The sequence below is a fragment of the Mus caroli genome, chromosome 6 (assembly GCF_900094665.2).
Source record: "Mus caroli chromosome 6, CAROLI_EIJ_v1.1, whole genome shotgun sequence".
Taxonomy (NCBI): domain Eukaryota; kingdom Metazoa; phylum Chordata; class Mammalia; order Rodentia; family Muridae; genus Mus; species Mus caroli.
This window is the reverse complement of record NC_034575.1, coordinates 43843473-43855331: the sequence shown is the minus strand read 5'-3', so window position 1 is coordinate 43855331 and position 11859 is coordinate 43843473. Positions and strand designations below refer to the sequence as shown.

At 34.4% G+C, this 11859-nt stretch overlaps 1 protein-coding gene across 1 annotated transcript in view; it reads right to left on the bottom strand.

Moving 5' to 3' along the window:
• Window positions 1-11859, bottom strand: part of Stk31 (serine/threonine kinase 31) — a 78906-nt gene that overhangs the window by 26345 nt on the left and 40702 nt on the right. Inside the window, 7 exon segments of the mRNA XM_021164075.1 lie at window positions 4123-4272; window positions 5040-5126; window positions 5298-5423; window positions 6198-6323; window positions 8672-8752; window positions 9818-9919; window positions 11726-11857. Coding sequence (XP_021019734.1) covers window positions 4123-4272; window positions 5040-5126; window positions 5298-5423; window positions 6198-6323; window positions 8672-8752; window positions 9818-9919; window positions 11726-11857 — 804 coding nt within the window.

Genomic DNA, 11859 nt, shown 5'->3' with positions numbered 1-11859 from the left:
CTTAGTGCCTGTATAACATCTATCCAGGATCTTCTGGCTTTCATAGTCTCTGGTGAGAAGTCTGGAGTAATTCTAGTAGGCCTGCCTTTATATGTTACTTGACCTTTTTCCCTTGCTGCTTTTAATAGTTTGTCTTTATTTAGTGCATTTGTTGTTCTGATTATTATGTGTCAGGAGGAACTCCTTTTCTGGTCCAGTCTATTTGGAGTTCTATAGGCTTCTTGTATGTTCATGGCCATCTCTTTCTTTAGGTATGGAAAGTTTTCTTCTATAATTTTGTTGAAGATATTTACTGGCCCTTTAACTTGAAAATCTTCATTCTCATCTACTCCTATTATCCATAGGTTTGATCTTCTCATTTTGTCCTGGATTTCCTGGATGTTTTGAGTTAGGATCTTTTTGCATTTTGCATTTTCTTTTATTGTTGTGTCCATGTTTTCTATGGAATCTTCTGCACCTGAGATGCTCTCCTCCATCTCTTGTATTCTGTTGCTGATGCTCGCATCTATGGTTCCTGATTTCTTTCCTAGGGTTTCTATCTCCAGAGTTGTCTCTCTTTGGGTTTTCTTTATTGTTTCTAGTTCCATTTTTAGATCCTGGATGGTTTTCTTCAATTCCATCTCCTTTTTTGGTATTGTTTTCCTGTAACTCACTAAGGCATTTTTGTGTTTCCTCTTTAAAGGCTTCTAGCTGTTTACCTGTGTCTTCCTTTATCTCCTTCTTAATGTCCTCCATCATCATCATCATAAGAAGTGACTTTAGATCCATGTCTTATTTTCTGGTGTGATGGTGTATCCAGGACTTGTTATAGTGGGAGAGTTTGGTTCTGATGATGCCAAGTAACCTTGGTTTCCGTTGCTTCTGTTCTTATGCTTGCCTCCTGCGATCTGATTATCTCAAGTATTTGTTGTCCTCAATATATCTGATTGGAGCCTGTCCTTCTTATAATCCCAGTTGATTCAGGACTCCTCAGAGTCCAGCTTTCTCTGTGATCCTTTGCTTGTGGGCTCCTGTGAACCTGAGAGTCTGGGTGTGTCAGAGTTCTTGGCAGTCAAGTTCCTCTGAGACCCTGAAATACTGGTGTGACCAAGCTCTTTTTATCCTGCGCATGTTACAGTGCCTGAAAGTGGTGTCTCCTTTGAGGATCGTGGAGCTGTCTGGTCAGTGGTCCTAAGATCGAGTGGAGAGTCCTCTAGGGACCTTAGGGGTGTCTGCCGACTACCCACCCAAGGTGATCCGATGCTGGCGCCAACCAGAACAGACTTGTGACCCTGGTCAGGCCGGGTTTTCTGCTTCCCTAATGCTGTCTTGGGTCCCGCGAGATTGGATTGGAACAGAAGTTGTGTTCCACTCACCAGAGGTCCTAAGATCTCGTGGAGAGTCCTCTAGGGACCTTGGGGGTGTCCACCAACTCCAAGCCCAAGGTGACCCGGTACTGGCACTGACAAGAAGGGACTTGTGACCCTGGTCAGGCTGGGTTTTCTCTATTTTCTTATGTTACAATAATTCTCAGATAAATTAATGTGGGACAATTGAATGTTTCAGAAAATGAGTCTATATAAACCCTGTACAACTTTTGATTAGCTTTAAATTTATTTTTCATCCTTTTGAAGTATCATATGAAAACCACTAAGACTATATATATCCAGCATTTATTCTAAAACTTGTAAACAACCAAATAACCAAAGCACATAATAGCAATGTTTGACTGGAATGTATATCAAGAAACTGGACCTTCATCTGATGCTTATGAGGACAAAAAAAAGATAGGTACTTCGGAAACGTTTCTCAAGAAGGCAAACAGTAAACTGGATCTATTTATTATAAACCTATCAGAATCAATACATTACTTAAAATTTTTGTGTCGTTCATTACTATAAACAATCTAAAACCTGCCTTTTAAAAATGGTCTAAGTTTGCCTCTTGAGAAAAGAGTAAAATACAGCATTCTTATTCCCAGAGTCCATAGTTCCTGGAATATAGCAAGAAACAATTTCTGTTGTAGTCAATTTTTCTAATAGTTTTTGGCAGTAAAAATTCCAGATGTAGTAATGCTTAAGAATTTAGATTCTCTATATTGGAACCCTTGAAACTTAGATGAAAAAAAATTCAACCAGAATTCAACACTAGAGCATAATCTTGCATGACAGGAAAATAAACTAGTTGATCAAGAATTCTTGCCGCTAAAAACATTTTGTGGGGCTGGAAAGATGATTCAGTGGTTAGAAGCACTGAAAGTTCTTCCAGAGGACCTAGGTTCAATACCCAGCATCCGCATGGCAGCTTACAACTGTCAATAACTCTAAATCTGACATGCTCACCCAAACATACATGTAGGTAAAACATCAATGCACATAAAATAAAAAATAAAATTATGACTGTCTTAGGGTTTCCTTTGCTGTGAAGAGATACCATGACCAAGCCAACTCTTCATTGAAGCTGGCTTACAGGTTCAGAGGTCAGTCCATTATCATTAAGGTGGGAAGCATGGCAGCAACCAGGCAGCCATAGCACTGCAGAAGCTGAGAATTTCACATTTTGATCAGAAGAATATCTTCCAGTAAGCTACAAGGAGTATCTTAAAGCCCACTAGCACAGAGACACACTTCCTAATAGTGCCACTCCCTTGACCAAGCATGTTCAAACCACAATGACTTTCTTTTTTTTGCAAGCCAGTTTTGTTTGCTTATAATGTGTTTTGAGATATGTGGACATCTACTGTAATACAAACTATTACTCAACCTATATATGATTTATTAAGTGTTCTATCAAATACTAGTAATTTTCAAAAGGAAGGAACAGAATTACATGACAATTCCCCAAAGCAATGAGAATACCTACATAAATAACTTATATACTAATGTTCATGGCAACCTAACACATAATAATTTAAAAAGCATAAACCTAGAGATAGGCTTGAGGGTACATACTTGTAATCTCCACATGTAGGAGGCTGAGGCAGTTGAACTGGGAGTTCAAGACCTGTGCTACAAAGATAGTTCAAAGACAGGATTTGCTAACCAGTGAAACGCTGTCTCAAGGAAAAAAAAAAAAAGTATAAACCCAAATATCTATCCACTGATGAAAACACACACCAAAGTATCATATATACATCCAATTAAATACATTTGGCCCTAAAATATTTATGTCCTCAAACATTCAACAACATAGAATAACTCTAAATGTTAATCTAGATAACAAAAATAGATTCACCAAAGGCCAACTATTACATGATTTTACTTATATGAGATTACAGAATAAGTAAATCCAGAAGCACAAACTATATTACTGGTTCCCAAGGTCTAAAAAGAAGCAGGAATGAAAATTAACTGTTAATCAGTAACTACTTTGGAATGTGATAAAAATTATCTGGACTTACATAGTGATAATCAATATACCACTATGTGAATATGATAAAAACTAGCACTGAATTCTACATTATCTCCTTGTGAACTCTATCTCAATAAAGCTGTTGAATTTTAAATGGGAACTGTTTATTTAGCCATTTACATTATATACATATTTTTAAATGGGCTATATATAATAAACATATATATCTGTCAATTAAAACAGCAAATAGAAAGATTCTCCTTTGAGATCATATATATTCTCAGGCTTTCTATTCCACACATACACATAAAATTATTACATTCTCTTAATTGTCTGGACTTTGTTAGTTCTACAAACTGTTTATTGGGAGATAATGTGGCAACAAATTAAAAGCCACATAGTTGAACCTAGACCTAAACAAAATAAAAACACCCACTCAGGCTTCCAAAAATGTACTAAATTGATAATAACAAAGTATATATATTTCAATTTAATCTGTGAAAGAAAGGAGCACAAGCAGAGGGAGGTTCTTACATCTTCCTAGCAAAAGTTTCCTGATGAGAAAGTAATGACCAATGTTGTCAATGCCACTGAGTAAATTAGATTGCTTCTGTATTTATGGCAAAACCACACACTGCTCACTACCATCTAGATGACTGTTACAGACACTATTTGTACTAAATGATACACCTTAACTGAAAGTACAAATCTTAAGATCAATCAGCACATTGTATGCAAATGCTGAACAACTTTAGTAAGTAGTTTCTATTCTACAAAGCTATGATATTTTACCTCAGATTTGGTGAAGTCATAATCTCCAACAATCCCTTGTTCACGATTTAAGGCAAATACATTGTTCTGATGAAGTGATCCATGAATTATGTTAGCACTATGCAATGTATGCAGTCCTNGGGCAACACCTTTCATGACTTTTAAAGCTTCCTGCAAATAAATACACATTGAAAAGGTGGAGTTTAGAAAACTGACACCTCATTTTAATATATAAACCTTATCTCTATTAAAAGACTATCTTAGAACTAAAGTAAAGCTTCCTTCAAGTTAAAGATAAACATAGACAAAGAATTAAAGGCTGGAAAGCTTAACTAAGTAGTGGTTCAAACAAAAATGGCCTCCAGAGGCTCAAATGTTTGGTAACTCAGTCCCGAGATGGTAGCCCTATTTGGGAAGGTTTAGGAAGGATGACCTTGTTGAAGGATGTATAGCACTTAGGGGCAGGCTTAAATGTTTCAGGAGACTTGAGTCATTCCTAGTACACTCTCTGCCTCATGCCTTCCTTTAAAGACAGGAGCTCCCAACACTTGCCACCACCATGTCTTAGTCTGTCATCAGGACATTCTGGAATTTTAAATCCAATTAATTTTTTTCTTTTATAAGTTGCTTTAGTCATGGTATTCTATCATAGCAATAGAAAAGTAATACTCTTGATTTTCATGTGTTTTGCAAATTGTATCTTGTATCTTGGGTATTCTAAGTTTCTGGGCTAATATCCACTTATCAGTGAGTACATATCATGTGAGTTCTTTTGTGATTGGGTTACCTCACAAGCTTGCAATTCCACCAACAATGGAGAAGAGTGTTCCTCTTTCTCCACATCCTCGCCAGCATCTGCTGTCACCTGAATTTTTGATCTTAGCCATTGTGGCTGGTGTGAGATGGAATCATACAACTATGAAATGACTTTTACTTACTTCTGAAGTTAAAGGCATACTGGCCTGAACTGCACTCAGGTTTGCCTTAGGATAATATGGGACCATCAGATAGGCAACAGGATCAGACTAAGAAGCAAAGTGGAAAATGTAACTTAAGTGAACAATTCGTCATTATATTTGTATTGTGCACTAATTCTATGAGGTAAATACTACTATACATTAAGAATAATAAATAACTACTTTAAAACTTACTTTTAAAAGAATCATTTCTACAATAGATTAGCTTAAGAACTTTACCTTACACAAAAACAGGAATATTAATGGCAGTAAGCCAGACTCTTCTTTAGCATATCCACAAGCTCTATGATAAGAGGCTGCTCTCTGAATCACCCTGCCTTCTGTGTCAACATCCACGGAATAGCCCTAAACAACAAAAAAACAGCATTGAGGATTTCAACATTAAAAACCTAATTCTAATTTATTATTTCAATTTTAAGTATACGTTAAATTACATTATTTTTCTATTTTAATTTTTAAGTACTTTTCCATCTGCATTGAATGCTATATTATGGAAAGGAGTAATTCTACCTGCAGCCTACTATATATTCCCAAATATGTAGCAATGGGGCAACTTGAAGATCTTCTGATGTTAACTCACAGTCTTAGCTTACAAGAAGAAATTAAGGGGCTGGAGAGATAGTGGTTAAGAGCACTTGCTGCTCTTGTGAAAGATGCATAGTGGTTCACACCTGTATGAACTCCAGTTCCAGGGGATCCAATGTTCTCTTCTGACCAACACATGTTCAGGCATACATATGTAACAAAGATACACATGCAGGCAAAACACTTATACACATAAAACAAAAATTTAGAAAAAAAAAACAAAGAAACTAAGCAGCACAAGACTGTGTTGGCAATATAGGTAAGCTTTCAAGAGATATCTAAGAAAAACAGGAATTTTTAAAGGCTATTGGACAAAGTGTAGTAAAAAAAAAAAAAAAACATTAATAGCCCTAGAAAAGACAGTACTCATTAAGGAAAGAAGAGGAACTTTAAAGACAAAATTAGCTCTAATATAATCATCATACCAGTCAACTTATGTGTTTTAAAAATAGTGGGTTTCTTTTCTTCCTTAAAAGTCAACTCACCACTTCCCTTATACTTCTGAAACTTCCATAGATCAGAACTTAAACTTACCTTTAAGAGGACTGGCTGCCCATTAACCTCGGAGCACACCAGAGGACGCTTGCTGCTAAGTTCCTTCATGGGCTCAGTGTCAAGAAGGTCCNGCTCTAAGCTCATAGTAAGAAGACCACCAGAATTCTAGACACAAATTTTTATTCCATTTAGACAATCAAAAATGACTTAGGGCTTTCAAATCACAACACTGTTAAGGGCATACATTAAATGAAGTGAAAGACCATCAAACTAAGAAAACAAAAGTGCTCATTAAAGTTTAGATTCTTTTTAATTCCTGGCTCTTGAACTTTTTTTGTCTTCTCTGTAATTACCAGACATTTAGTCACTGCTGTAAATTTAGACCAGACTGTAAAAACAAATGAGATTAAGAAGACAAGCTTAATAGGAACTTCAATACTTACTTGAAAAACCTCATATATGTCCTTAAAAAATTAAAATAAAGACAAGTAAAAGTAGCTTAAAGAACAGCAATGAGAAATCTAAAAATTATGACTACAACAAAATATTGACTACTCTATCCTGCTTAACATTCTTAAATGTAGAAATTATTTTCAAAATTTTTAATTCTATCATTTTTATGTTTATATTAGAACTAGGTTTTTTTTCTTTAGTGGATTATTTTTAAATTATTTTTAAATTTTCATATATATGTACTATATTTACATTATGCCCCTTCCTCTAAACCCTATTTCTCCCTACTCTCAAATTCATAGCCTCTTTGTTTTTAATATTTGTTACACACATTCACAAATAAATACATAAATACAACCTGATGAGTCTATTTATTGTTGCTCACATGTATATGTTTTTAGTGCTAACTACTTTATATGGAATAGCATCAGGGGGCTTATCCCTGGGGAAGATTGATTTTCCTTCCATGAGTCACTAATTGTCTATAGCTTATTATCTAAGATGGCGCCTTGTAAGATTTCCTCTATCCCTATTGTGATGAAACTACTACTTTCACTTTCCCATAATAATTTCTAACTGTATTATACTTATTGGTGGGTATAAACATAAGTATTAAGAATTCAGGATAGTTTATCAGACACAAGATAATCTCTAAAGATAGAGTTACTAGCTTCAAAGAGAAATGAACTTTTTTGCTGTTGGGTTTTTCTTGGGGGGGGGGTGTTTTGTTTTGGTATTTTACTGTTTTGGTTTGGTGTTTGGGTTTTTAAAACAGCTCTCACTTGCTATCCCAGGCTATCCTGGAACTCAGGTCACTCAGACCAGACTGCCCTCAAACTGAAGACATTGCCTCAGTTTCCCAAAATCTGAGATTATGCACTGGGTTATGATACTCAGTTCACACATCATTTTTAAATATAATATGGGAAGATCTTATAATAACTATTTAAAGAATGTTTTTGTTTCACTGGAAGCCATGAGACTACAAAACCAATGCAATTCAAGAAACTTTGATTTTACACATTTATGAAAATAAACTCATAAACATTTCTTTATAGACTGTTTTAGCTATTTTCATTACCTAATAACACCTTTTCTGTGAAACAGGATCTCATGTAGTCCAGGCTGGCCTTGAACTCTGATCCTCCTGCCTCTATCTCCAAAATACTGAGATTGCTGATGAGTGTCACTAAATGCATTTTATGCAGTGCTGGAAAATTGAAAGAAAGGCTTCCTGCAAGCAAAGCAAGCACTCTGCCTGCTGAATTATATCCCTGGCCCTGGCCCTGGCCATGCACTAATGACAGTCTCAATAAATAAACACAATTGTCTTCTCTATCTGTGGATTCTGCTTCCTTATATCAAATCAATTGTAAGTGAAATATTCAAAATAAAATATCTGCATAAGAATGCAGATTTTTGTCATGCATTTCTTAAACACTGTATGCTGGTTAATTTATGTAAAACTTACATTTTACTAGGTATTGTCAGTATTCTAGATATGATTTTAAAGTATACTGGGAAACAGGATATGGTTACTCAAGTTTTTAATCCTAGAACTTATGGCAGGATCAAAGGAAGATTACAAGTTCAAGGTTAGCCCAGGCTGTGTCCCAAGACTCTTTTTCAAAAATCAAAAACAAAAACACATATTCAAATATTATACCATTCTATGTCAAGAATTCTTACATGTTGTATTCTGGAATCCAAGGAGTATTGGGGGCAATTTTAAAAATCAGAGAAAAACAGTGCTTCTTCCAGTTCTTTACTACCACCAAGGGTATGATAACTCTCCCCACAAAGTTAATTGCAAGTTCTTTGAGTTATTTAATGTACTAATCTCCTGCTTGCCAAGAAAATGAAGCTCACATCAATATCTCTACTTTAAACTATTTGGTTTCAGACAGTCTTGAGGAGCAGTCCAAATTAACCCTTTTAAATATTTATTGGGAGGACTTTCACAAAAATGGTAGTATAGATCTGAGACTGAAATGATATGAACATAAGCATGTCTTTACATTCTCTGCCTGGTGGCAATTCTCAGGGGAAGCAAAGCTTACCATATATTTAAGCAATCCTATTTCAGGATACAGCAGAGGCAGCTCAGGGAACCATTTCTGGGTCAAGCTATTCAGCTTCTCCTAAAGTTAGAAAGTATTTTTATTATAAATCAACATGAATTCAACTGTAGTATGTTGCTTTTCAGGAAAATATATTTCCATCTACCTTTTTACCTCTAATAAAATATCTAATCTTAATATTTTACTTCTACTTCAAGAACTCTCAAACAAAACATGACTCACTCATATTCAGAGTGAAAGAAAAATATTGTAATCTTAATAATAAACTGTCATTTCTCAAAGTATTAAGAATAAATAACATTTTTAGAATGACAACTTAAGAAGAAAATCCTAAAAGCCTTGAGATAAAAAATAAGTATGTGAGTCTACTACATAAAGCATTTTGAGGTAAATGAGAAAACTGAGAATTTTATAAAGAAAAGTCATGTATCAACATTTTTACTAAGGAAAACTTCTAAACATTTATCAGATTTTATTAAAAGATTCAAAGGTATGTATAATAGTAAATAAATTGTACTTAAAGTGTCTATTATTTGCATACTATTTTGACTTTGAACAACTGCCCCTTAACTAACTCTTCCTTATAATATCTCTCAGACATAAAATGTAGTATTCTTTCCTCTGTGAAGAAAAAGTAGACTGCTGACTTTCTAAGGCCACAGAACTTAGGAGAGTGGAGACGATGGTGTGACCTTTCTGGTTACATTTCTCACGTGGATCAAGTTGCTCCATTCATGTTTCATTTGTTTCTCAAGCTAAAAAGGTATTCATGTAAATCTGTGAGAATCTCTATGCCATGTGTTAAATAACAAAAAAATGCAAAAGTGACTGTATTACAAGCTCAATTCTAAAACAAGCAGAAAAATTGAATTTTCAAGAAGTTGAATTTTAACTTACTATTTTTACCACTGAGAACATGACAAGTGATGTTTCTTCATTACGACAACCTGAAATTTCTATGTTGGTACAACTTTCTTGAATTTTATCATATGAAATTAACTTGTAAATTCATATGAACATTATTATGCCAAGATAATACCTCTAGTATATGGTTATATGAAATCTGTGACTTTAAATTCAATTTCCTGAGTAAAATCTAATTTAAAATTTCAGAGAAATACTTACATATTCCTCCCTCTCATGATAAATTTCCTGAAAAACACTATTGCGNAATTGAGTTATTTCTTGCTTTATTTTCTCAATTTCAGTTCCATCATGGTCATCAGACTTTATCAGAGAAAAAAAAGTAATCAATAGGATTATTACACTAGAATGAAAACAATTCTTCCTCTAAGAACTAATGCAATTTCTACAGTAGTCTGTGTACAGTAGTCTCAGGTATCCTTTAGTATCTAGCATATAGCAGTTCTTCTTAACGTTAAATAAATCCATTTATTTTAACACTAACTTTCCCCAAAACTATAAAAAGTAAATATAAAATATTTTTAAGTTCCTGCACATTTTCTTGAAGGTAAAAACAACTAACTTCAATATTAAAACAGCAACTGAATTAGAGTCTGTGAAATTTTTACTTGAAATCAGATTTTTAAAAGCACACTCAACAAAGTGATGGGTGAATGTCTAAATTATCTACTCTGAGAAAAATCTGGTTTAGAAATGTTCCATATGACTTCAATGGAGTAACAGTAAACAAGTTGCCTCAAAGGTATAACTGCATTAAAAAGTTTGATATGTCTACAATGTCTATAGCCCTAGTTAATTGAATGTGCCCAATTTCATCTGTTACATTTCTCCAAAAGATGAAAATTAACACTGAAAAAGACTACCTTCTCCACAACCTAGAATATAAGAGAACAGGAAGCCTCTTAAACTGCATTTGGTTTTAGAATAGCTCCCACCTTGCTTCCAATTAAATCTAAGATGAGGAATAGAATTATCAAGTTGGATGAAGACATACTTCAGATCTCTTCTGATTTTAAATAAAATCCCCAAGAAAATTTATAGAATTACTAAGATATTCACAAAGCTTTATACCTATGAAAGAATAGTAAAAATTAGAAAATCCTAATCCCTTTAGCTCTAGTGTCATATGAAAACAACTTTTAAAACTTGCAAGAAATATTATATCCAGTGTTAAAGACCATGCTGTTTAAAATTACTTTATCACAAAATTCTACCGTTGGAGATGGACTTAATCAGTAAAGTGCTTGCTTTGTAAGTAAGAAGACCTAAATTCAATCTCATATTTAATAAAGAAAAAGGGTGGGGGAAGCAAGTAGTGAGAATAACTCTTACTCTAGGGAGGCAGAGACTGCTGGTTCCCTAGGGCGCAGCCTAGCCTATCTGGTAAGCTCCAAGCCATTAACATACTATCTCAAAAAAAAAATAAAAATAAAGGGTACAGTGCCTGAATAATTACACCCAAGGTTGTCCTCCAACCTCCATGTACATATGAACACACATACATGTATGTACACAAAAAAAAAAAAATTTTTTTTGGGGGGTTTTTCGAGACAGGATTTCTCTGTATAGCCCTGGCTGTCCTGGAACTCACTTTGTAGACCAGACTGGCCTCGAACTCAGAAATCCACCTGCCTCTGCCTCCCGAGTGCTGGGATTAAAGGCGTGCGACACCATGCCTGGCTACAAAATATATTTTTAAAATATTTAATTCCATGGGAGACATGTATTTGGTATGAATGTCATTTCTAATTTATTTCCATATACAAAGATAAAAAGATAAATTACTGGGCCTGTAAGATTGCTCAGTGTGTAAAGGAACTTGCCTCTAAGTCAAGTGACCTGAATTCAATTCCTGAAACACACATAGTGGAAATAAAGAACTGACTCTCACAAATTATTCTCTGGTATCCACATGTACACAGTGATACAGGCCACCCATACATTCACATATACACTAAATAATGTAGCTAAAATAAAAATGTAAAACTATCAAAGTACATAACACAAAATATGAATACAATGGTTCTCTGGTTTTCGAGAGTGTATTTATACATGGCTTTATAAAATAATTCAACCAATGTGAACAAATTAGAAGAATTTTTTCCTTACTTCTTCCAAATTACTCTTCTCAACCAATTTCCATCTCAGTTGTGCTTTCAAGCCTTTCAATGTCTTCTTAATGGAAAGCAAGTAATCCACATTGGGGCTCTTATTTAAACAGTCAATCATCTGCTTTTTAAACT